This window comes from Wasmannia auropunctata, unplaced genomic scaffold, assembly GCF_000956235.1.
Source record: "Wasmannia auropunctata unplaced genomic scaffold, wasmannia.A_1.0 LD335903.1, whole genome shotgun sequence".
NCBI classification, from domain to species: Eukaryota; Metazoa; Arthropoda; class Insecta; order Hymenoptera; family Formicidae; genus Wasmannia; species Wasmannia auropunctata.
The window spans coordinates 2,390,930-2,417,084 of record NW_012026987.1 but is presented as its reverse complement, the minus strand read 5'-3'; the positions used below and the strand labels follow the sequence as shown (position 1 = coordinate 2,417,084).

Below are 26,155 nucleotides of genomic sequence, written 5' to 3'. Positions count from 1 at the left end.
AATCGCTAAGGAGATGACGGGCGAAGAAGCGAACGGTCAAGCCTTTTTGCGCCGAACGAAGTCTCTTTATTACGCGAGGGAATCCGCTTTGTTTTCGCCGACGCCTCGAGAGTCGCGAAAAAGAGAATCGCGGACGTCGGGAGGGAAAAAAAGAGGAGGAGGAAAAAGAAGGAAGGGAAGAAGCGAAAAGAAAGAGGCGAGAGAAATGCCACTCGCGCTCTCGCAGGAACTTTGCGCGTCTTGATGGGAATTGGAGAACTGAAAAATGAGCAGAAAACGGGATGGCGAGAAGTAAACGGAAAAGGCAACTCGGCGCTATCATGTCGATGTACTCGATACGAGATACGGGCAAGGATTTGTTTCCCGCTACTTTAGGGGATCCTTTCATGCACTGACACTAAAGAGATGCCGCCCAATCACCGGAACGAAAAATCGTTGTCGAGCGACTACTCTTTGAATTGAAATATAAAGCAGCACCACCAAAAAAAAACTCATTTGCAATGTCAATCGTGATTTATGTAAATATAAAGCATCAATTATTACTCCAAATTTTACTCCGTACTGAAATATCACCTCGGAACGCGTCAAAATCGCGCGGACACGCCCTCGCGCATTTTTCAGTCGCGTCGATATAATATCCCACCCAGTGTACGTCGAAGGCCGGCGACGCACGCGAGATGATAAAACCCGCGAGATGATCGCGCCCGATAAACCGATGCAATTCCAATTTCAATAATAACCGCGCCGCATTACGCGAGCATTCGCTCGTCGTTATCGCGCGCGTCCGATATCCGCGCGACAATAACGTAATAACGCGAGAGACACACGCGCAAACAAATGTATCCTTTGATCTGTTCTCCAGGCGGTGAAGGGCCCGGAGGATTCCCTACGCTCTTCTGCGCCACGTTTTACCCGCTTTCGCCGTGCCGTTTTGCCGTACACGGGCAGCAAAAGGGGAGGGGGGGGGGAGGATCGCGCGGGCTGACATGCCGCGCGACCCCGCGCGCTTTTGTTCTCGTTTAGCATACTATACCAGGGCTACGATTTATTTTCCCTGCCCGCCGCCGCCGCCACCGCCGCCGCCGCCGCCGCGGTACTTTTCCGCATCGCGAATACGCCGCAACGCGCCACGGCGTATCATGGCCGTCGACGAGAGGGGCGGAGGGGGAAGAGGGGTTCTTTGGCGTCTGCGTATCCTCCCTTTCCTTTAGCTGATTTGCGTCTTTTGATACCGGACGAATAGCGCCGAGCGGCGTTCTCTCCCTCTCGTTGATCTCGTTCGCAGGGAATTCCAGCGTAGAGAGCGAGAGAATCGCGCTTTTCTGGAACTTTAACGGGATGTAAGTAAACGACGTACAATTTTGCAATCATGCTCAAAGTATTCAGCCCGATCGTTTTTCCCGTCGGTAGGCACGAGAATTTTACGTTCGGTTGAAGCGTAAGAACGTATGCTCGAATATGTGCACAAAAAGATACTTAAGAGCGAAAAATCTAGAGACTTGTTTTTTACTCGATAAAAGAATATCGTTCGATGTCTTTCATTCTTGCGTCGAATTTATCTTGATGAAAAGATGCAATTCGACGCTTTATTTCCGAAATAATTGAGACTAGGATCGAAAATCGATATTATCTGAACTGTAAGAATGATCGGTAGCAGTCCTGACCGCTCTGTTACCGCCTACTTTGTTTGTATAATAACTCGAAAATTATCCAACATTTTAGTTTTTGAATTTCAACTGATCTCCAGAATAGCAGCTTTGGTACAGCTACAAAATGCTGGTACAATCAGGTTGTGGGCTACCCTGCGGTTAGAGGGAAAGATCTAAATAGGAGATTCAGTACCCACGGCGCGCTCCCGGCGGCGCGTCGTGGCGCGCTTTTCGTGTCATCGTTCCTCGAATAAGTGCAGCTAGGTCTGTCATCTGATTATAATTAGACTCTGGAGGGCGACGGGCGCAGGAGGGGAATCGTGCAACAGAAGCCAGGCGCGCGCTGGGAAGCGGAGCATCATCCCGTGTCGGCGGGCTGTTTACACAGCGGGCTTCCACGGAACAAGCGCGTGAAAACTTTCACGACCTTGCTGCTCGTCGAGCTTCTCGTCCGTGTCGTCCTCGTCATCCTCGTCGTCGAAAGCTCAGCCGCGTAAAGCCGTGACCCGGCTTCTCTCTCGCGACCCGCCACAATGGCGGCAAACGAGCTCGGATGAAGTCAACCGTCCTTCCTCCCACCCCCCTCTTGCGGTGTTTCTCCGACCGACACAAGCATAAGCAACATTGTCGATCTAATGGACTTGGAAAACAGACTGAATATATTCCGCGCTTTTTTGTGCCTTCCATATGGTTTTTATGGATCTCGTGTTTTGTGTTACATAAAATATAGTTTCGGTATAATTACTTGATGATGCAGTTGATGATCATATATAATTACAAAGGATACTTTTATTTAAAATAACTGTATGTATTAATTATGTAACATGAATATAAATTTTAATGTCAGAACTTTTTTTTTAATAATAATAATAATCACGCACGCGTTTAATAATATATTTTATTTGTAATAATTTTCTCGATTGTAATTTTTTTTTTAATTTTAAAAGGCTGCGGTCTTGAGTACGAAACAAAGACGACGGTCGTCATTCGACCGCTTTATATCTCATCGAGTGAAATTTGTCCGAATGCGTATACTAGTTTACCGCATTTGTGTCACTTCCGGAGGGAAGTCAAACTTGGGGCTAATTGCAAACCAACAAAGCGGCGCGGAGTCTCAACTCGATTTTCGCGATGCGCGTCTCCGATGGCGATTAAAGTTGGCGCCCAAGTTTTACGGCGACCTCGTTCGCGACGGCGCGGCGGAAGTTAAAGCCCTTCCCCGCAAAATATTATTGCGCCCGGCCGTCGGCGTCGCCGGCCGTGAGAGCGGCTATCGAAATTAATTCTATAGCGAATTAAATTACACTCGGTCAGTTAAACATCCCGGCTATGTTTCATTACGGCCATAACGCAAGTTAATTGCGCTCGATTATTCATATGTATGAATGAACTGCGTTTACCCTCCGCCGTACTACCATTACGAGCATTAAGAACGTATTTAGTTATTAAAGTAACTCATACCGGAATTAATGTTGCATAATTATTCTATTCTCGCGAATAATTTTAACGTGGAATTATAAGATTAGCGTATTACGATGCGTATATTATTTCCTTGCAATTTCCTTCCTCGTTAAGATATTTTATGGCGCACGGAGGAGTCGGTGCCGCGCGCACTGTCGTTCTCGTTTCCTTGCTCGATTTTTACGATCGCCGAAGCGACTGTCTCTCCGTAGTAAAGGAATTGTCGAATCGCAATGTTAACGTACGTCGATACGGGTTAACGTGGCGTTTCGTACCGGCCCGGTCTCGCGGTGCTCTTTATGACGCAGAAACGTTATTCTCATCACCGTAGTTACGGATGTTTACGGAGGAGGGGGGGGGGAGGAGAAGAGGATGCTTTACGATTTCTCTCCCACGCGAAAGGGGTTGATGCGACCGGGGGCGGCCTCGATGGTCGGGTTCGATGTTTACGCGCAACCGGAATAATCAAGGGCGAGGCTCGAAGACGTTTAACGAGGGTGTCGGAAAACCGCAAACGTCATCCCCCGTCATCCCGAGGCGGGGATGAGGGGGAATTCTCCGCTGTTCGGGGAGGGCGGGGGGATGTCTCTTTCCCTTGTTCCCGTTTCCGATGTAGCGTTAATCGCCACTCGAGAAAACGGGTCGTGTGGAAAAATGCGCGACTTCAAATCCGGAAGTCGCGATCCATTACGAACGCGACGAGTTGAACCGGATGATCGGGTTGGTTAGCTCCGACCGTATTTTCATGCCGCTCGTAAATCTTTTATTCAGTATGTTCCTGAAGCTGTTTATACCGGTGACGAGGATAGAATAATCCTTTTCAGAGCTTTTAGAGTCAGCCATTAAGTATAACGTAATCTCTCTGGATTAGATTAATATCAGAAATCCGATAAATTGAGAACACGGTTAAGAGACGGGGCCGGGTAATGAGACTCCTCTTCTCCTCCTTCCCCCCTTTATAAATTCCCGTCTTTAGATTTCAATGAGCGAGAAGAATTCGCGATTCTGCAGGATACTTTTGGCAATTATCTTGTTTACCGAGCGGAAGATAAATACCGAAGTTTCGGTCAGAAGCGACGGCTAGAATTTGGAACGGTCGTCGGGAAAGAGAGTCTCTAACGTTTGACAATGTCCGGGCGCGTTTCCGCGCGGCAATAAGAACAAATCACTTCGAACTTCGGAAACGAAGATCGAGCGATCGTCTCGTCGATCCTCCGTGAATTATATAAAATCCCCCCCTCCGAGAGAGACCGCGGCTTCCGAGGGGACATTATCGGAAAGCCATTAATTAGCATTCAAGGTTCGCTGCGTGCAAGGTCGTTTTGCCAAGGGGATACGGATGAGGGCGAAGGTCGTCGAGGAAGAACCATCCCCCTTCCTATACTCCTCGTCGCGGGGAATACTTTCAACTCTTCCGCCCCCGCGGAGCGCTTAATTAACCGCGCCTTAATTAATGATGCATCGCCTTCCTAATCCTTCCCGTTATATCCTCACGCATATTTTTAAAAGTGCGCTCACGCAAAAACTTCGATAATTAACATTCAAGGTCCGTTGCAAGGCAAAAAGAGAGATCGTCGCAAAAATAGTTTAATAGTACGTATAACAGTTGAGTCGCAGTATTGATCTTAATAAAAAGTTGAGCGAGAATTTTTAAGGTGTTCCGAATTGACCTTCTCTCGAGCGCAATTAACTGTTAAAGCATATTTGTCACGGTGTGAGAGGTCGCGTCCTGTATAAATACGAGTAATATTCCCGCGCAGCATCCGATTATGTCGCGCGCGAATCTTTGATCACGCTCCAAGTTTCACGCTGCGCGCGTTCGGCTTTACGCGCAAGACGTCATTAACGCGCCGTGACGTTACACGACGTTTAACGACATCATTAACTCCTAATGAACACTTCCACAAACTTTAACGACGCTACGCTCTATCATTGTTAATCCTACGAGAATCCCGATGCAAATTTCGAACCTGCAGTTTGTCGCATTTCTGAACTGCCGCACGTGCTATAACGGATTGTAAATAAAAGGCAATTATAAAATAAATAAAATAGCGTACGTAGTATAAAGTAAAGGAACGGCTAAAGAATAAACTACCGTAGTCCGTTTATAAAGGAGGGAACTTCAAACTGAATTTCTGGAATTAGTTTCAATGTGAAATCATTGAGTTTATTATTACAAAGTAACGAACGAAGTCTCAGGGGGGGCCACGTTATTCGACGAGACTTCAAAGGGAATTTAAAGGGTTAAGTTTCGCTCATATTCTCTCCGGGGAGAAGGGAGAGCACGTGGCGCGTCTATGGGTGCCTCCGCAAGGAGGAGAGCAGGAGCATCCATATCCTAGCGCGTCATGCCGTGGGATATACGAACCCGTCACCGAATATATCGAATCCCGTCAATGTCCCCCGGCATGACGCGGGGAGATACATCCCTTGATTGGCTGCTGTCAAGGGCTGCCTCCACGGAGGCGTGAAACAATATCACGAGAATGGCGGGAGGACAAAGAGGAGCCGGCGGACGCATTCGTCTTAATTTTCCAGCCGGTAGCACGCATCCTCGGCTTCCTCTTTTTTTCCCTCATCTTCTCGGCCCCTATTGATGTAATATCTAATTCTCCGGAGGGGGTTTGCGGTGAGGCAAGCTCTCACCGAAAAATGAGAATTTCCGATTCGTAACGGTCGTGCAACGGTTTCAGCGTTGGTTCTCCGCAAATCTACTTATACGCACACGGAGTAAAGATCCGAAAAGATAGAAATAAATTCGAAGGGAACACCTGCGGAGGATACTTGAACCGAAAAACCTTTATTTTGTGCCGCATCTTTTTATTCTTCAACAACGCACACATTTTCAAAGTAAACGCAATTTCACGTCCGATTTTTCTCGCAAACAAAAATCATGTCATTGTGTCGTGTGTTAAGAGAGACTATTCCGGTATAATTAAAAATCCCAAACTACACATTCACACACACACACACACACACACACACACACAAATACAATTTACGTAAATATTCGTCCGTCCGAAAACGAGAGTTTCACGAAAGCGAAGCAAAAGACACGTGTAGTACACAAGCGTAGTTCTTCTACTTTTTTTTTTACGGCACATGCGGTCCAACAATTGGGAAGCAGAACGTTACGACAGTTTTTCGTGCAGATATATATCTCTGGAGAGAAGATAAACTCTCGACGCAAACTCTCGGATAACGACTGTAGTCGCGCGAGCGGCGGGGTGGGGGGAAGTCGAGGGGGGGAAACGGCGGCGACGAGGAGAAATGGAGAAGAGAGATGGGGAGATCCGCCGCAGAGTACTCTGCCTAGCATATCCACGTGATAGTCACTCATAGTCTCCGACTGAGCGTGCCCGATCCTGTGCTGCTTGAACTTCCACACCGTTCGCCTACACAAACCGCCGATATAACTATGGGAACGGCGGCTCGAGAGTGCTAAATTATTCAGGAACGACGCGATTCCCGCGCTTGTCGACGACCTTCTGCGCTCACGAGATTACCCGGAGCTTTCACAGCCGACACGGGTAGCCTCTTAAGAGCTTTCGACGAATCCTCGCCCATGTGAACGAGCGGATGATGGCGATAATGACGACGTATTGATAATATAATGGCAAATACGTATGTTTCCTTAACTGTAATTACGTAGGACTAAAGCCATCGTTTGCCGAGCTCTATTAGTCGACAAGAAAAAAAAGTTTGAGTTTGTTAAAAAATTTATTGTTAATTATAACCGCCATCTCTGAGTGATTTCGTATAGAAAAGCTTCGTAAATCTATTTCAACAGCAACTGCAAGATAAATATGTAATTAACGTAGAAAAAGATTTACGAGATGTAGATATATTGTGTGAGTTGCAGCAATTAAGGGCTTCGTTGGAAACTCGCGTTGGAACTTCGGAGTGCGCTATCTCCAAGATTAAGAAAGCACGGCGAAAATAAATCGCAGTCGATCCACGATTCTTTTCGCGGCACGAATCTTTCGAGTCCCTAATCGGATACGCGGCGGAAGATCAGCGGAGATTGATTTCTCTTCTCGCAATCTACGGGATCATATTCGAGCGAAGCGACGTCTCGACGTAGCGGCTTATTTATTACAGATAATCCCGGAATTGAATTCGGCAGAACGAGAGGAATCCCTCATCTTTCGTCTCGTCGCGCGTGAGATAGCGCCCTTTTTTCGCAGCATAAGGATTAACGGTAAAGAAAAGAGGAAGAGGATCCGAAGGACGAGAGACAGCTCTAGTTCTCGATAATAGGGAAGAAACCCTTTTTTTTACCCTTCAGACCCTTCGACAGGGACAAAAGCTCGCTCGATCGCTCTTTCATTGTTTACTCGACACTCTCGCTGCTCTTCCGTATTTTTCTTCTCCGTCACGGATGTAATATCTAAATTATTGTATCCTTCGTCACGTTTCCAGACATTTCCCATCTGTATCTAAATTTTGGGTGACTTGAGTTTAGACAGATTTAGATATTCTTGCATTCATTCACTTCTTTTTAACTGCACATCCGGGTTTTTTTTTTTTTTTTTTTAAGCGACCGTATCTTATCAAAAGCTTCAGTATATTGTATCCCCAACAGCACCGAATAGGTAACGAAAATACATGCCAAATCCCCGCGTGCATCCCACAGCCATCATTCCTTTCGATCTAGGGAGGCATGCGTTCTCCCGCTTTCCGCATTGGCGGAGGTATCGTAAAGCTTCGTCGTGTCTAAGCAAATTTTACGGCGGGATCTCGCGTGTTCGCGTTATAGCGCGAGGCTGTGAGTGAAGCGACGATCGCGCGCGCGGAGTAAACCGAAGAGACGGCGAAATACCTGTATTGGATGATCGAAGTGAACATTTCGTTTCACTTTACAATAGGTATACCACTTTGTCGAACTGCTGCTATATAAAAGCTGCATACGGCTATTAATAACCACGCAAATTGGTCAATGTATATTAACGAGGAAATTCAACGAGACCGATTTTAATATTTAATAAAGGACAGAAAAAATATGTACGGCTTGTTTATTAAAAGTTATGCAATAATTCAACGATTGCAAAATATTCGATTCCTAAATAAATTTGTACTAAACATATATCGCTATTTTACCTATCGCGTTAAAACGGTGACTCTTCACGCTCGAGTGCATATTCCAATATTTTTACGAGCAGTATGACAAAAAAATCATCGCTATGCAAATGCGACGAGAGAAAGAGCGAGAGGGAAAGGGGGAGGGAGGAGGAGAGTAGCGCTCGATGAACAAAATAACGCATACGCTCGATAAATCTTTTATTACGATGTACAATTTATCGTTTGGGCTTTTCCGTCTTGCGATTTATTGCAGGAATTTATCGCGGAGATTCGGGCTGTCCCCTGAAAATCGCAGCGATTTTCAGGGGAGGTCAATTCGGGAGGGCTCGTCGCTGTAAGCCTCTTAATTTCGCCCGGAAACAATCGAAAACCACCGACCGCCATCGAAACGTCGAACTCAATCATTTTCCTCGCCCCATCTCCGACGCAATAAAACCACCACGCGCCGGAGGGATGAGTCGTTCGCGGGGAGGTGGCTGGACGGATATGCAATAGTCGTACGTTTAATCCTTGACGACATTTGATTTTTGCGTTGCATCGAACCTTCAAATTATCGGCGAAATAGAAGGTATTCATTCGAATCGATTTTCCGTGCTTGTGTACTTGATTGAAAGTCGATGCTTGACGAACGTCGTTGCGGTTTTAAATCTTCAATTTTCTGTGTGTATCTTCTGCTGTTATAAGCCGCGATAATTCAATTCGCCGTTACCCGTTGCGTCTAGTTTTGGCAAGAGTGGAAAAAAAAATCCCTCTTCAATTAGAGTCTAATGACGCGGATAGATCGGCATTTCGGCAGGACCGAAATATATTGCCGCCCGAATGCGTTCCCGGAGAATGAACGCGTCGATAGAACTCGGCAGCGTGTACATTCCAAATTTGATCGCCGAAAGTGGACCATTATTGGTATTGCAACCGCGCGTTTCAATATTGTGCCGCCGCGATTAAATGTTTAACATCAAACGGCAAATAAAATATTGAACGTCGTACCGTCTGATCGAATGAAAATATTCCGCCGCTCTCCCTTAGAAATGTGTATTTCGACGTTCAAATAGCGCGTGCGCTCGCACGCATTGTTAATAAATAAATAAGCGGAGCAAAATACACAACTCCGGGGGGAGGGAGTATAATCCTCCGGCGGATTGTCGAGCTAATCAAAAATTAATTTACACCCATTACGCGGCCCCTCGATTATTACATCATATGATTTTCAAATGACATTTACCGCGAATTCGTTAAATACGCGAGCCCAGTAATTACCCCATTTACGGTTAATGCTTTAAAACAGTGATTGTAAAATCAAGTTTAATGTACATTCATAAAGAAAGTGATAGCTCCTCCCCCTCCCTCCCCCCGATTTTCGTCTGACGGAGAATAAATTATAAAACATTCGTTGCTCGCTGCATGTATCAGGCGAGCGCAGTTAATAATTAACTGGAACCTTCCTGTCCCTCATATCTCGAAATCAATTGCAAACCGCAATACTTTCCTCCTGAACGCGCCGCACCGCAGGGGTGAATTCGCACCCCCGCAGAACGCAGAACGACAATCCGGCGCGACGGTGAGGGGATGGTGTGTGGGGGCCGCTGCGTGACGCGTGGGTGTATTTAATGACATAAAGAGCACAGCGTTCCCGCACGCCGCTTTAATATCCGTCGCCGTTCCGTCCGAAAGAGAGAGGACGATCGTTTTCCCCCTTCGTATTACTGCAGTCCGCCTAAAATCCACCCGCTCCCCCTCGAACGGCGGAAGTTGCCGTGGTAAAGCCTCCGTCAACCCTTGCCAGTCGCGTGGCGGCGACGGCCCCCCGCGGGTGGCGAATTGTTTTTGATATTCGAAACGGAACGAATCCCGGCACGTCGCGCTTCGCCAAGCGCGCAGCGCGAAACGAGCTCGAACGATTCACCCCTTTTCCCGTTCTCCCGACGTGTGCTCTTCCGATCTCGCTTCTCTTTCTGCTCGGTCTTTCGCGAAGTTACGCGGGACAGATGTATCGACCACGGGATACAGTAACGCTGACTGGCGAGGCTTTCAGCAAATTATTAGACAGACGATAGATGAGAGAGAGAGAGAGAGAGAGAGAGAGAGAGGAGATAGAAATATACGAGGTAGAGATTTGAGATGAAAAACAGAAAAACGATAAATCGAGCGTTTTTAGGAAAATATGACGTTTGCAAATGTTAAACGGTCTACGCGAATCGTAAATCGATGATAAATATAATTACAAATTACAACGCAATCAATATAATATAAAGATTGATATGTAATTGTACAAATAAGATATAATCTGCATAAAGAAATATTTGTTGGATATCATATTTTTTCGATCTGACATTAATTTACTGAAATTACATGCTGATCTTGCTTTCTGAGAGCATTCATATTTCGGGATTTTCATTCCTCCTTTTTCTTCCACTACGAACGAATTCTATGGTTCTTTTTTTTCCGCTTCGAGTGTATATGGAGTTGTTCTTGACCCAGTTTTTCGGCGCGCAGATAAATTGAATGATTACGGAGAACGGAGGCGTGATTCCGCCGCGGAACAAAGCTGACGAGGCAGGAAATTAAAAAAAAATTTGCACGAGGAAAGTGTGCCATCGAGAGCTAACGCGCGACACGGCGAAATACGGTACGAAAGATTGAATCTCTCGCGTCGGTCGGCGAGAAGCGGCCGGCGCGGCGCTCTCTCGTAAAAGAAATAAATGCGAAATGAAATTCTCATTTTAAAAAATTCGTTACGCGACCGCGCGCGCGCGGTCACGCATGGAATTAGGTGACTGTAATATTTTCCAATTTGCCTTCGTGTAATATTTACGGGCGCATAAATGAATCGCTCCCGTAAATCAATTTGTATCCCGGCGAAAAATGCCACGGGCCGCGCGCCGTATTATCGCATTAAACGATATCATTATGTCGGCATTGACGTCGGCCTTATCATTAATTATATCTCGTCACCATATTCAATCCCGATGAGAATCGAAGCTCCAGATAATTGCACAGTTTCGTCGGTTTAATGAGATCGCATGATTTTTATTATGCCATCGAGTTCTGTCGTTCTGAATAGACGTGATTGACATGTCTATTGCGTGCAGGGTCCGTTCATTCCACCACAAGTTCCTCTCGCGCGATTTAATAATAATTTTTAATTTTAAAACTAAAAATCGTGCTTTTTATTCCGCGGATGTGTTTCTCTCGCCATATAATTTTATATTTATTTACAAGTGAATATAAAGATAAAATGCAGAAATAAAAACGCTTGAATTATAAAGCGTGATAATAAAACACTGAAAATTTTACCGTATGGCATTTGGTTAAACGCCTGCTACATTATTAGATAACAAATAATAAAACTCCGTGGGGAATAATTTGCATCAAATGCACCGTAGTGTACTGGACGTGGATAATACTATTATTGTTTGTATTATGCCGCGTAATGCAGCGTATAGACTCCACACATTTTGCTGCGATTGTAATGGGCAACTGGTACGCCTCACTAGGTTACTGGATTGTAATCAATCGCGGCCTGATAAGCGGCACTACTGCCAGGTGCGTTTCGAGAAGCGAAGACAAATGCATCTCTCTGATGCCGCATCCTGCGCCGCATTTCCGTCTCTTTTTCGCCGCCATCAGTGAAAGGGGAAGTTATGTATCTTTTGCACCTCTCTTTCTCCCCCCCCCCCCCGTCTCCCATTGCTGATATTTTTCACCGCAAAAGTATATCTTCCGCGGTGCTTAACGTAAAACGCAACTATAGCGTGAGTTATAAAATACTTTCGCACGTTCTCTGCAGACACAACTGCGGTTCCCAATTCATCACGACTGCGTGTATATAATTATGCTGTACGAGCTCAGCTGCTCCTTTTTAATTGGACTAATAATTTAACTCCGGAAACAATTTTATTCCGGAACGAGAATTAATATACCGTAATATTAAAAAAAAAAAAACTTAATTTTCAAAGTGATGATTATTTGAATAAGGATTATTCAGGCTTTTTATTTATAGAAAATGCGGCCATTCGTGAGATGTACTTGGCACGTGGTTACAAATCAACTTATTCGTGATGAGAGAACGACTGCCTAAATTAGGACAGCCAACGGAGCGATCGGTACGAGAATCGCACGTGGATCATTACTCTTCCGTTCCTATCGTTCCGTCATCCTCATGCGAAGCCGCAGGATTCGCGACTAAAAGCAGCGCCGTGGCATTCCGTGGCAGTGGGTTAGTGGTCCGTATAACCGATCGCGCAGTAACTCGCGTTAAGTCCCGGCGCTCTCAGGTGCGAGGTTTCGGCGAGCGGAAGACAAATGTGCTCCCCAACATCCCCGCGCGAGGAGCGAGTCATTCTTCCTTCCCCCCCCCCCCTCCTCCCGCCCCTCTCCGTGCGCGGCGTTGGAAAATTACGTGTTGCGCGTAACGAACATTAAAGCCGGTAACATTGTTCACGTGGGATTAGAGCTAAAACCGCGAGATCCCCTTCTCCGCGGTGCGGAAGACACCGCTCTGTGGGTTTCCTCCACGTTTCCTCCTCAGTGAATGTCGGCCGATTCGTTTTGCGACGGATGAATTTTCGCGATAAATCGACTTTGAAATTTATTGCTAACCTCAGAAAGAGATAGAGAGAGATAGAAGGAAAAGAAAATAGAATTATTCCCCTCTAAATGTTGTAGAAAAGTGACATACATCCGAGATGCTTAAACGCGTTATTTATCAAGAAATACACGGAAATGTGTGCACGGAAGATCCTGGCAAATGCGAAAGTAGAATCACGCAAAATAAGCAAAGGTAATTTATAAAGATGAGTAGAAGGAAAATGAAGGATATACGCGCTGTTTCCTGCCGAGCGAAGGCGTGAATCATCGTAAAGTTTCTTCGATAGGATTATTCCGGCTTTCACGGGGCCGGATATCATTAGAATCGCGGCGAATGACGCCTTGGTCCAGTGATTGCGAATGCAGAGTGGGATGATTTGCATGACGTCGAACTTAATGTAAATCAATCGCATCAGCTCGTCCAGATCAAATTGCGCATGTAGGTGGTCGAATGATATCCCTTTCTTACTCATTACATGATATACACGGTGTGAGGAAACAATACTTTGAAATTATTTTGGAAAAATCAATATTCTTATTTTCATTGAAAGTAATATTGATATTATTTGTGTTATTTAAATATAATATATATATATTGTAATAAAGTATTTATATGAAGATTATATGAAAAGATTATATGACAATTATTTTGAAGCTCCGTTGAGACGTTCTTATAAAATATAATTTAAGAAATTTAGATTTATGTACCTTAAAGAATATTATACTCTTTTTGTGATTTTATTTTTTTCGGAGAGAAGAAATTTTTTTGGGGGGCGGTGACATGAAAGGACTCTCTCGTGGAATTAAAGGGGGAAATGATTCACAGATGCTACCCTTTCCTTCAGTGATACCTGAGCGGCCGTCAAAGGCATCATTAGGAGGAAAAGGGCGCTGCGATATTCTCCCCTTAAACCTCGTTGAGCGTAGACATTGCGTTGGATCGAGGGGAAACTGAATTTTCGGTGGAAATCGCATTGAAGATTCCGTCGAAAAGATTCGTTCCGTCTACAGCGTGGACTACGTCAGTTCATAAAGAATTTTATGACGTAAACCCGGAAACAGGTAGAGCCGCACCATTTGACATTTGAGAAGCCGCTTTCGACGGACGGTGACTTCTTTGTATAGTGAATATATAGGAACGAGACTAATATTCTCAATGTAAAACTTTCATTGCGGAAGTTTTTATTGCTCCTCGGAAAGAGGAGGAGAAAATGGAACTTTCAAGCCAGTAGGCGAACTACAAGGACAACCTATCTCGATACTCATATCTTCAGGAGATTATCTGCACATATACTTATTTGCCATTTCGTCTCGCGCGCAAGCGGTTATGCTGCGAGCGAGTGAGCGGATCGACTGACTAATATGCGATCCCCCGGAATTCGCGCCCACACACTCTCGCGCGCGTATCACGTCGCATTAATTACGCGCGTTATTCGCGTCCGACACCTCGGATCGCGGATAAGGAACTTTTCATCGAATCTCTGGAGGCAGGGCGCGTGGGCGTCGGTGGGCGTCCCTCGATAATAAATGTAATCCGAGGAGGGAGAGGGCGGGGTGCGCGCGGCAAGGAATCCTCTCACTTCGCCTTGCTTTTTTTTTTCTTCTCTCCTCAAGGCGAGTCCTCGCCCGGATTCCTTCCGCACGAATCCTCTTTGGCATCCTCGCGACATCCGAGAAGCCGCCAAAGGGATCATTAGGGAACGACGAAGAAGGACGTGATCCACCACTCTCGGGTGCACCGTACTCCGTCCTTAACCCTGCGACCAGAGCGAGGAGCCAGAGTTAAGCTATCACTCCCGTGGTATAAAATTCGGGATCGGCTCTAAGCACATTTCTAAGTTACGTAGATTGTCTTTGGAATTGTCGTCACTCTTCTCTCAAGACAATATATTAAAGAGTAATCTGAGAAGATAAATTTAGATTTTTAACGATTTTTTGAAGTCGATATATTTCCTTATATTACACCGAAATTTTATGAAGAGTGCAGAATTCGGTCTTTTAATAATATTATACGCTGCAAAGTTTCGATGATCTAATCTCTATTCGCAATTTTTCCCTCAATTCCGATTGAATTTTGTTTTAACTTAATGTTAATCGTTTATTTACAAAAATCTGTCAAGAAGGAGCTTTCTTTTTTGACAAATGCAGAAATTGCACTCCAGTCCGCGAGGCTTTGGGATACTAGAGAAGTAATCTATGAACCCGAGGGAAACACCTTTCACCTCCATCCGGAAGAGGACGAGACCGTCCCGATATCATCTCCCTCCTTCCGGCTTTTTTCTCTTGCTTCCCTGCCTCCGGATTTTCATTCTACGACGGATCCGGGCGATAAAACGCGCGCCGAAATCGGCACGTTCGGCCAGAAATTGGAAGGATCCTCCATTCTGTCGGGTTTCGACACGATGTAGGATTTAGCGTCCGAAGGGAATAAGGATCGCGCGCCGAGAGTCCTTCTCGTTCTGTACGGCAGCTCGTTACACATTCGTCGTCTTGCGCGAAAAGGAATTTCTCCAAAAATCTCTCTTTTTCTTTAAGAATAACATCTAAGCGTGAATTAAAAATTCAGACAGATCTTATTCTTGATCTTCCGCATATACTTGAAGTATATAGAAATCTAATTTGACAATTACAACGTAATCACAGTTTGCTATCTCTCAATTATTTAAAGAATCAATAAAAAGTACCATGACGCGTCGATGCGGTTCAGTATTCCTCTCGCGATGGCGATTCTACTTCCGAGATAACGCGGTAAGGGATCGATCTTAATGGAACTCAGCCAGCGCCGTTGATCGTAACCGGGGAAAGTTGCCGATGATTCACGTTAAAGCACCGAGCTAACTCGAGTTATCCACTTACGCATGAATTAGGCGGGCCCACCGGGACGCGTTAAGGGAAAACCGCGTCGAGAAACCGCACACCTTCCTAACGGGAGGGGAAAGTTCCTTCGTCTCCTCATCATCATCGTCGGTCGGAGAGAGATCTCGTTGCCCGGGAACTTTCGGGACTAATCACTATCTCGCGCCATCCGGTTGTCTGCTATCACTTTTCGCCTCCTCCCCCTTCCCCTCATCGCAAACTCTATTCCGTAGAAATGACTGATTCGTTGTACGTGTACTCGGCCGGACGCGTTTCCCTACCAATTTCGTCATGGACCTCGTCACGTTTCTCGAGCCCTTTTTCCCCCCTTTCCTTTCTTTTATTTCTCCTTAGGGCGCCTGAAGGTCGAGGACCTCCCCCTGCGGCGAAAATGCGTTCTCGGGCTTGGTAACTCGGCCTAAGTAAAGGTTTAATAGGGTTTACTCGCTCAAACTCGGGAACAGAGATGTGCTTAAGAAATGTCACGAAGTATTGAAGTCAGAATGTAGCTGTCCGATACGCATAACATTTAAACGAGTTCAAATATTCAGTGTCATTAATAAGGACTTCCATGTCGGTAAAGACATTTCAATATTCTGTCAGTGCTGAAAATCTATAGCATACGTCAACGTGCACTATAGAGATCTTCAGCACTGACAGAGGTGAATATCGGAATGCAGCCAAAAATGTTTTCGTCTCTTAAACCGACAGCTCCCATTGTGTTCCTTTTAACTCGAAGTCACTCGAAATAGAGTAACCTCGAACTCTTTTTGTATAAGAATCGTCCACTTAATTTCTACGCGTATCCTCTCTTTTCGAAAGAAGTAATTCATGTATATGAAAACGTCAAGATTCTCTCCGGAAAGAGATCGAGGTACTATCACCGTCTTCGTGAAGAGGGGAGCCCGGGGCGATGTCGAGTTCAACCGCACACCACCCGCGTCTCCTTGCTCCTTTTCCGCACTTCTCTCCTCGAGGCGATCCTCTCGCGATCCGATCGATTCGATCGGGCCGAGGGCGACCGGTTGCAAGCAGCCGAGCGACGCGATTGATCGAGTTACGAGGGCGACTCAGAGATCCGCGATCTCGTTTGTTGAAATCCGGAGACGGGGAACGCGGGTTCGCTTTTACGCGGAAAAATCTGTGTCATTCGTTTAACGGAGCCGCGCACCGGCATCCGGCTTTTCCACGGGATTGCAACGCGCGATTCGATTCGCTCCGTGGGCGAATTAATTTTATCCTTCGCTTATCAAGTTGCACGCGCGCTTTAAGACGGTTCTCTCCGGAAGAGTGCACCCGTGAAGCTCGGCTTTCCAAGAAAGTCTGAACGTTGTTGATAGGAGAGTAGCCGCTTTCGTTATCTTTCCTTTTCGCATCTCCCGCCAATCGCTTCGGGAAAGATATTTATTGTCCACGGATATTGAGAGTTTACTTCTTTAAATTCGAGCAAGCGCTAATTAAAATTTTTCCGTCTAAAGGATTAATGCGATCCTCATTTCCGATTCGATATTAATGATTGCAACAATAATAGCGCACTGAATATTTGTTAATTATTACAGATAATCGTCTGAATTTAAATAAATAATTTAATTATTCACTTCTATAACAATACAATACAATTGTTGATTTGTTTTAAGTGTAGAATCAATCTGCCTCGAAAATTAACATGTATTCGCTAATTTGTTTTTCTCTTTTTCTTACTTTTTTAATTTTTTTAATTCTAAGAGAAAAATAATGATCAAAAGATCAGGAGATCTACATTGAGATCGTGGAAATCAATTCACTAGCTTTCGCAGGAAGATTTCGGCATGTACATCAAGGAATTATCGCAGAGCTGTTTCGCTAATATCAACCACGGATTCCTTGATCCACATCGCGGCATTCCGATAGTACGCATCACGTCATACATCAGGGAATACGAATCCGTTTCCGATTCGCTTTGCAAAGGAACGTCACGGCCAGCCAACATCCGTTTTATTGGTTGCCATTGGTCCCGATCGTGAGCGTTCCGGCGCATTGGCTCGCCACCGGCAAAATTCGGCCGCCCAGGCAGCGCCGTGTTATGCCCGGCCGCTGCCGTTGATACGCCCGGCATAGAAATTATCGCGACTATGGCGGACCGGCATGTGCTTAACAGAGCTTAACCGAGCTTACGACCGGCCTTCTCAAAGGCCCCGATACCGCGAAAACGTATCGCTTCCACGGAAATTCTAAACCCGCATTTAGCGCACGTTGCGATTTTATGCGTTCCGACGTCGCCTGCTGATTGCACTTTCGAGTTTTTTTTAACTTCATTCCTCTTTTTTTCTAACATTCTATTCGCGGTTGGAGGCTTTCAATAAAAAGAGTAGCATGTACTTCGTCAAAGAATAGTACGCTGATATATTTACCTTACAAAAAAACTTTCATTAACTAACAAGAGCTATAAGTTAATAAAAGAGAAATGTAGATTTAATTAATTCACTATCACGAATAAATTATTGTTTTTAAGTTTTGTTTGTATAGCGCTCAACGCGCTAATTTTCTTGAGTTTCAAAGTTATTAATTATATACGACTATAATAATTATAAAATCTCTGAAATTGTATATCTTTGTAAATTATAAATGCTCACCTTATTAAGTAGAAAATGAAGATTGAGTGAAAGGAACATGTACAATTATCGGATTTACGGAAATGTAATCAATGACGTATTGCGTTGTTAGGATAACACGCATATCGATCGCGATCCCGATTGGACCGTTGATTGCGCGAACGGCAAGGTCCCGTAACGAATCGTTGTACACACTATGGACACATGAATTCTCGCTGTCCCTCCGGCGCCGGAGTAACGCATGCAAATCCCTGAACAAATGCGTAATTAACGTGTCCTAAACGGTCGTGGACCGGTAAAACGGCGTGTCAGAGCGGAGAAGAGAAGAGAAAGGCACAGAAATGTAGCGTAGAATAAGATTTATATTCCTGATAAATGTCCTAGGTGTAATCTAAATTTCAAAACAAAATTTTGCTTTGAAGAAAATGCATTAGCTGAACGTTTAAAGCGATCAGTCGCATGATCAGAGATGTACTTACATGAAAATTTGTTATAATGATATACAGCGATGTCGACGATAGTATCGAAAGCGGTCAGAGAAAGCGGTCGAGAATACGATCGAGAAGCGTCGAAGTCTGAAGAGAGAAAAGAAAAAGAGAGATGGAGAGAGAGAGAGAGAGAGAGAAAGAGTTAAATCAACGAGATGATTTTCGATTCAACCCCAGCATTCCGCCACCCTTTTCCCCCGGGCATTTCTATCTGTCTCGTAGTCTCATCTCCCGCTATTGTTGCCCCCCGCGGTTTATGCTAATGCCGTGCCACTGAATTTAACGTCTCGCGTGTACGCTCGTTTGCGTTTCGTGCGTCAGGCGCGGATACGCCCACGTGCGTACGAACTCCGCGGGGGGTCGCTTGCAATTGAGCCACTGGGGGTGAATATCTGAATCAATAATATATGATGGACATTATAATTGTAGCGGGACATTGTTAGACATTATTGTTATAACAATATCATTATTTAATGCAGCGGTTATTTCTATAATGTAATTTCGTTGTTAAAAGAGATTACAGGTATATAAAATATGAATTTAAGCAACACGAGTGTGAAATTAATTAAACACTCTCCGGTTTTTTTTTTCTGTCCGCTTGCTTCTGTCTGTGCCTGATGTTTTAATGTTTTGTTATCGTGAATTTCTTGTCTCATAAACTCTTTCGGGTATCTTTTATATATATATATATATATATATATATATATAAATCTTCAAAAAGAAAGGAGAAAAAAAGAGAGGAAGCACAGTTTTATATCTCAGTCGCCTTCTTTCTAGCAAGATTATCAGTATTCTCATACAGATATAATTTTGCCATTTTGCTAACAAGCATTTCGGTTTCGAGTAGCGAAACAAAGGTATAATCTAAAGAGAACCCGTCGCGTCTCCCTCCATTTCTATCTGTATCTCTTTTTGCACCCCCCTAAAGTATTCAATTCATAACGCGCGACGTGTATTATTCGCGCACACGCATATGCGCATGTATACGGAGACTTGGGGATACATATACCTTCGGTAATATAATATGTATACATGTTTCCCTGCACTCAGGCCGCGAGATCGCATTACGCGATATCGATTGCATCCAGCGCGGACCGAAGGGAGCCTCCTTTTTCTGTTTCTCTCATTCAATCCTACCGCCTTCTCGCTGCTCTCTCTCTCTCTTTCTCTCGATTCACTCCTCCCCTTCCCCTCCTTTTTCCGATGTACGGTCGAGGTTCGTTAACGACCGCACGCTAATTAATCGAAGCGTCGCCTGATCAAGATGCCGAACGATACCCCGGCAACAACACGCGGATCAAAAGGATGGGAAGAGGAGGAAGAGAGGGGAAGTCCGAAACTCATCCGGTAACGCAACCGAGGTATCTTCGGCAAGATCGGCCTTTAGATAACATTGCATTCGTACGCTGTATCCACCCCCGCGGCGGTCGATTAGGGGCAACGATTGTGTGTACAAGCCTCTGGAGGGAATGTTGTTCGAAAATCCGAGATTATCTCGAGTTTCTAATCAGCATTCTCGCAGCTTTCTTGCCGCTAATATAGGGTTTTTTTTTTAACAGAATAGTGTACATACAATTAATCGTAGTGTTGCAACAGCCCGATCAAAGTTGCACTTTAATTTTTTAATTTTTATTTTTAATTGGATATTTATTTTCCGGCAAATTTCAACCGACGGGATCGATGGCCCTCCGCTTCGGCGCGAATAAATAAGGATGATGCGAGAAAACTCAAGATTGATTGGGCGTGCACGTCACGTTTCACGCTGAAGAAACATTTTTGCATTCGCGAATGAGCTTGCTGCGAATTACGCATCGGCGAGCGCCGGATATAGCGTGCGCGCGACGAACGAACCGGTGAAAATCGTTCCTTTTTTCTCCTTTTCTTTTTTTTTTCTGTTCCACGAGACGGGCAATTTCAACGGGAGCAGATGACGTCTATCCAATAATGCACACATCGCCTAGCCTGGCCGGCCGGAGCGCGATAGGCGACCGGCGGCGCCGAAGAACAGTAGCCGCTCACCGATCCATAAACAATCCCGCGATGTTATCGCTTCTCCGCTCTCGTGCACGACAGCGTAGGGAATCCCTCGAACGAGGATCGATCGATTTCCTCCTCCCCTACCTCTCCCCCCCTCTCCTCCGCGCCATTCCGCCGCGCTGCACGCTCTCGTGTGTGCGTACGCACGTCGAACAGACTCCGTTTAATTGATATATCGTTGCCCGATCGGAGAACGCTATCTCTCAACTTCATCCGACCGGCGCACCCGGCAAAAATATACACGCGACACTTCGCGCACATTTCGCAAATAGTCCAAGTTGCCTTCGCGAGTTTGCGAAGAGCGGGAAAAGGTAAAGGACCTCTCTCTGGCGCGGTTCCTCAGCGCCAAACATCTCTGTTATCGCTTGTCGCGATCGTAGAAATATCGCGGAATATCGCTGCGCCAAATTGAATTCCTCTTGGAGAAACAATATGCTGCCAGAGTTAAATTTGTATATTTCTCACATGTTATCACATAAAGATGGTTAATGTTAATTTTATCTAGACAAATACTTAACAAAATTTCATTAATAATCCCTCTAAAAAAATCGATTTTAGATTTATTTTAAAATCATTACGAGAAAAAAAATTAATTGAACACCTTATATACATAGATATGAAGTTCGCAGATACGAGCCTACCGTCGCGTATATCCCTCCCCCGTCGCTGCTATCCGTTTCCGCAATCAGATAACTTTCACCCTCCCTTACGATGCAGTTCCGTTCGATTACGATCGTTGTTACGTTCATTGCGCTACGCGCGCACGGCTCTCCGCAAGGAACCCATTAATTGGATCTGGCGTCGGGTTACTCGGGCTACGATTCGCCCCATGTTCCGCCGCGTAAATCCGGAAGCTCGTATATGCGTTACCCATACCCCGACTCTGCAGGCGGTGTGTCGCTGTTCACAAAACTGCGTCCACAGCATGTGACCACGGAAAATACGACGGCGTATCCTTAAATAATGAAAATTCGAAGTTCTTGAAGTCAAGCGTCTCTTATCACGTTATATCTAATATTCGTAAATCTGTTTTAGGCACAATTTACGTCGTCGAAAAAAATCACTTCCGTCCTAAGAATTCGTCGCAAGATTAATTTAATAAATCCGCAATGGCACGAGCGAGAGAAATCGCGTACGTGCATAAACTGATTTATGACGTGATGATTAATTTGATAATTGCTCTGTTTAATCTCGCTAGCGCGCGATTGTGGATCGCGCGTGATTTACCAAAAACGCATCCAGATTATTATTCATCCTCGTGTACATTTTACCGCGGGCGGCACGGAGCGTCGTCGTGGCGTACCGCATGCAACTGCAAGTGCAACCACATTGTGCGTCACTGACACGGCGCATCGCACGGACCGCTTTCTCTTCGCGACGGCAGAGTGATATTCGGTGACTTTTCCACTTCCCTTTTCCACTCTTTTCCGTTACCTCCCTCGCGTATATAGGAATCCCTCCGCTCTCAATTTTCAAGAATTCGAGCTCGGAATTTTTGTTTCTCCTACTCTTCCGACGTCTATCGTCTTTCTGGGGGTGAGAATGACATAATACATCACGGCGTGCTATCGGTATTTATTTTGCGAATTCTACCGCGCGCGCAGGAAAATGGGGGAAGGGAAAGATGAAGAGAGGCGATCACTTAGAGGAAGGGGGATTCTCTTACTGACGCTGGTCTCTCAACTGAATCCATTAGCCAGCGCCATTAATATCCCGGTAATGATGAGCGATGAGCCACCGCGCGGAGGACGAAGCGTATCGGAAGAGGACGAGGTACTTTCGGATGACGTTAAGGGGGAAAGAGAAAGAGAGGGAGAGAAGGAGCAAGTGAAAAAAAAAAGATGAATAGACAGACAGATAGGTAGATCGATAGACAGGTAAATGGATAGGTGCATGCTGCATTACGAGGGGTAACGTGGAACAAAAGGGAGAAATCTTCTCTTATAAAAATCGCTCTTATAAAAAATGATTAAATTATATCATTAATTAACAATTCATTGAGAGAATAGTTGTGATAAGAGATCGCACCGCGGAACTATAACAATTTTTCTTACCCGAGGGATTATCAAAGGCGCTGCATAAGATTAGGCGACAGGCAAGCGGTATATATTGCACTCGGCAACGAGCAACATAATAAGACGGTAAAATTTTAAATGCGAGCGTAAAGTACGCTGCATAAGAGCGGGTAAATTTCAATACCAATTCAAATTTTAATTAAAATTTAAATTCGCAGAAAAAGAAAGAGAAAGAGGGAAAGCACACGGTAGAGACGCAAAAGGGCACTAACACACACGTCCGCACCTCCACAATCGTGGCCCGCCGCCGTGTAGGTGGCACGTGTATTATATACGTGCTTACAGAGGCTTTGATAAATGTTGCTTTGCTTGGCCCACTGCCAAATAACACGCCGCACAATGTATCTCATCGCTCGTGTATTCCTCATCACGCCTTTCACGAGACGAGATACGCTCGTGTCGCGGTGTATTAAATCTTTACACACGGTAAATAATATCGGTTAGCGACGATTAAAAGCCGGCCATTACGGCGCTGCAATTATTTAATATCGCGAGAGTTGCCGGGGATAATCCAAGATTTTTTCTCGTCTCGGGAAGGTGGATTAGAGGCATTCGTTTGTAAGGGTAAATCTTAAAATTCCCCTGATGATTCGCGTCATTAAATATTGCTGCTGAAGCAAACAGAAATTTTTTTTGTCAATTTTCAATTGACTGACGATCCGCGGCTCTTTGTATCGCGAATTATATTTGCGATGCGCCAGACTTCGCCGAATAAGGGTCAAATTTAGCTACGACTTACGCTCCCGGCCGAAAAAAATAATTAAGCGCTCTTTCATCTGCACGAACATTACTCAGGCTCGTTCATTCATCACTCGACCTCGCATTGAATATGTTCACCTTGGCGAGTGCTAATGTTACGAATAAGTTTTATGGACCTCGCGAAACTTTCGGACAGGCAAAGAAAATGTTTTCAAGGACGAGGATTTTCTCTCGGGATGAGGAAAGTTCCACGTCCACGTGGCCTTTGATAAATATCGCCTTCTTTAATGATGCTCCAAATAACGTGGCACACGATATCTACCGCATTCCGGCCGTGCCGTGTATTGTGCTGCGTCCCTCTTTAGCGAGAAACTTATCAGTACGCATTTAACCAACCCTCCACCGACCAGTCATGCCCCTCTCTCTCTCTCTTTCATAAAGAGTGTCGCCAGGTAAATGAGAATCTCGCTCTTACAATGCTTTCTCGGTCGATACCTAACATCGAGGGGCCGGAGAATGGAAACGGCGGCGGATCCGATCTGGCTGATCGGAAGTACCTTTCAGCCCGCAAGAATCCCATCCTTTTTCCATGAAAATCACTTTCCCTTTTTCGCAAGCGGTCCACGTAACGCGCCGAGGAAAGGAGGCTCCTCCTTCCCCTTCCCCTCAGCGCGCTCCCTTTCTCCTTTCCTTGCTTTGCCTCGCCTTCCTCGTCATACCCGGCACGTGTGCCCGGGCACTTCCCGGCGCACCTACGTGCCTCTTATGAAGAATCCAGTCACAATGGCGGAGGGGCTGGAGATTCCGATACGAATTTCCGGCGTTCTCCGCTGCGCCGCCGCCGTCCCCGATATCGAATATATCCAGTTCGAGAAACGAGGAATTTCGGCCGCGAAATTCTCCACCTCGTGCGTCTCCCTTACCTTCCGTATCTCCCCCCGCGCGGGGACGGGTAAATGACGGTCGCGGTGGTATTTCACATGGTTATCGATACGAAGGATTCACGATTGATCCCTCCGCCCGGATCATCGGCATTTCTTCCTCGTAACCGCCTCGAATGAGGATTATCCGCAAAGGGAACGGTATCAAATCCGAAAGTCTTCTTATGAGATATCGAATGAATTTTTAAATCATTAATCTTTCATAAAACTCTGGAAAATGAATTCCTGAATTTTTGATAAGGACTTAATTAAACCGCTTTAAGTTTCTATTGAACCATCAGGTTTGTTCGTTGCACACACACACACTCATACTGTAAAATGGCTCACGTTAATTATACATTATCTTGAGAAATTGCTTTAATATCTGCGGACCGTGGGTTACGCAAAAAGAAAGTGGCTCGCAAACGTTTCTCGGTAGAAGCATTAATTCATTTTTGTTATAAATATGTCATAGATATGGCTTACAACCGCCTTGGCTCGACTACGGCTGTGTGCCAGTCTTTTGACGCGCTTTTAAATATTAAATACCGCAAATAAAAGGACAGCGATAAATAATATCACGTGCACGGGAATAAACTCAGGAATAAAAGCGGAGGTGTGTGAGTGGCAATTCACGTTGTTGCGCAAACGGCGGCTAACGCGCGGATCTCCCTTCATGCTCAGGGTAAAAGCGCGTCTTGACGACGGGCAGCACAAAGCTGCGCGCTGTCTCGATTAAGTCTGTCGGAATGAACGAATGAAGCTGTTTCCACGGCGATTAATTCGCCTCTTCCGGTATTATCGCGCCCCGCGACGGCCGCATAATAACACGGCGGCGTCGCATAATATCACACCGCGCGCGCGAGCGCGCGACATCGTTTTTGCAACTCTCTCGTTCCGCGAGAAAATGAAGAAATTTATATCCACGATCTCATTATCGGTCATCGTCGACACACGAATCTGTTTCCAGTTTGCCTTGAAGTGTCGAAATACATACGGCAAACGCAAAACAGACGATCCGTTTGCGAATTAATTAACGGTCGAATAGAATTTTAAGAATTCAACGTGGAACTATTCTCTCAACTATTGTACAATTCTATTTGATGAAATTGTTATTTCATTCTAATAGCGAGTATCGAATTTAAAATTTCATGTGTAATTCAATATCTATTTCTATATTTTAGCACTGAAATCGATGAATATACACGCCATATAGATTACGTATATGTTATGATATATCCGCATGATAATAAACAAGTCTCCATTCTATGCGTAAAAAATATACATATATATAGTTTATATATAATAATATTACTCACAAAATAAACATAAATATCAGCAAGCTACTTGAATGTGGTCTAACGATGTTTCTCTTTTTCCAGATGATCGACGCCTCCTATCATACGAACCCGTCGTTGCAAAGCACTGCCCTAATCATCACCTGCACGGTGGTCCTCCTGCTGATGGCCGCGATCGTGTCCGTCGTCTTCTGGAAGTAAGTAGATCATTCTTATCATTTCTCTTTTACCGGTCATATGGCATTGCTGCCAAGTACGACGTGATACAGTAAAAGTCTCTGCGAGGTCGTCGAGACATCGACGGCCGTTTCTCACAATAAAACGCCAGTTTCGTTCGCACCGGGACGTCGTGTTTTCGAAGTCCGAGGTCATTCAGCATGTAGCCGTATTTCAAAGAATTGAGAGCAGAGGC

The 26,155-nt window shown here is 45.2% G+C and overlaps 1 protein-coding gene across 1 annotated transcript in view; it reads left to right on the top strand.

The window, feature by feature from the left end:
* Positions 1–26,155, top strand: part of LOC105455442 — a 75,835-nt gene that overhangs the window by 8,050 nt on the left and 41,630 nt on the right. Inside the window, exon 2 of the mRNA XM_011698767.1 lies at positions 25,828–25,940. Coding sequence (XP_011697069.1) covers positions 25,828–25,940 — 113 coding nt within the window. The remainder of the gene's footprint in view (positions 1–25,827; positions 25,941–26,155) is intronic.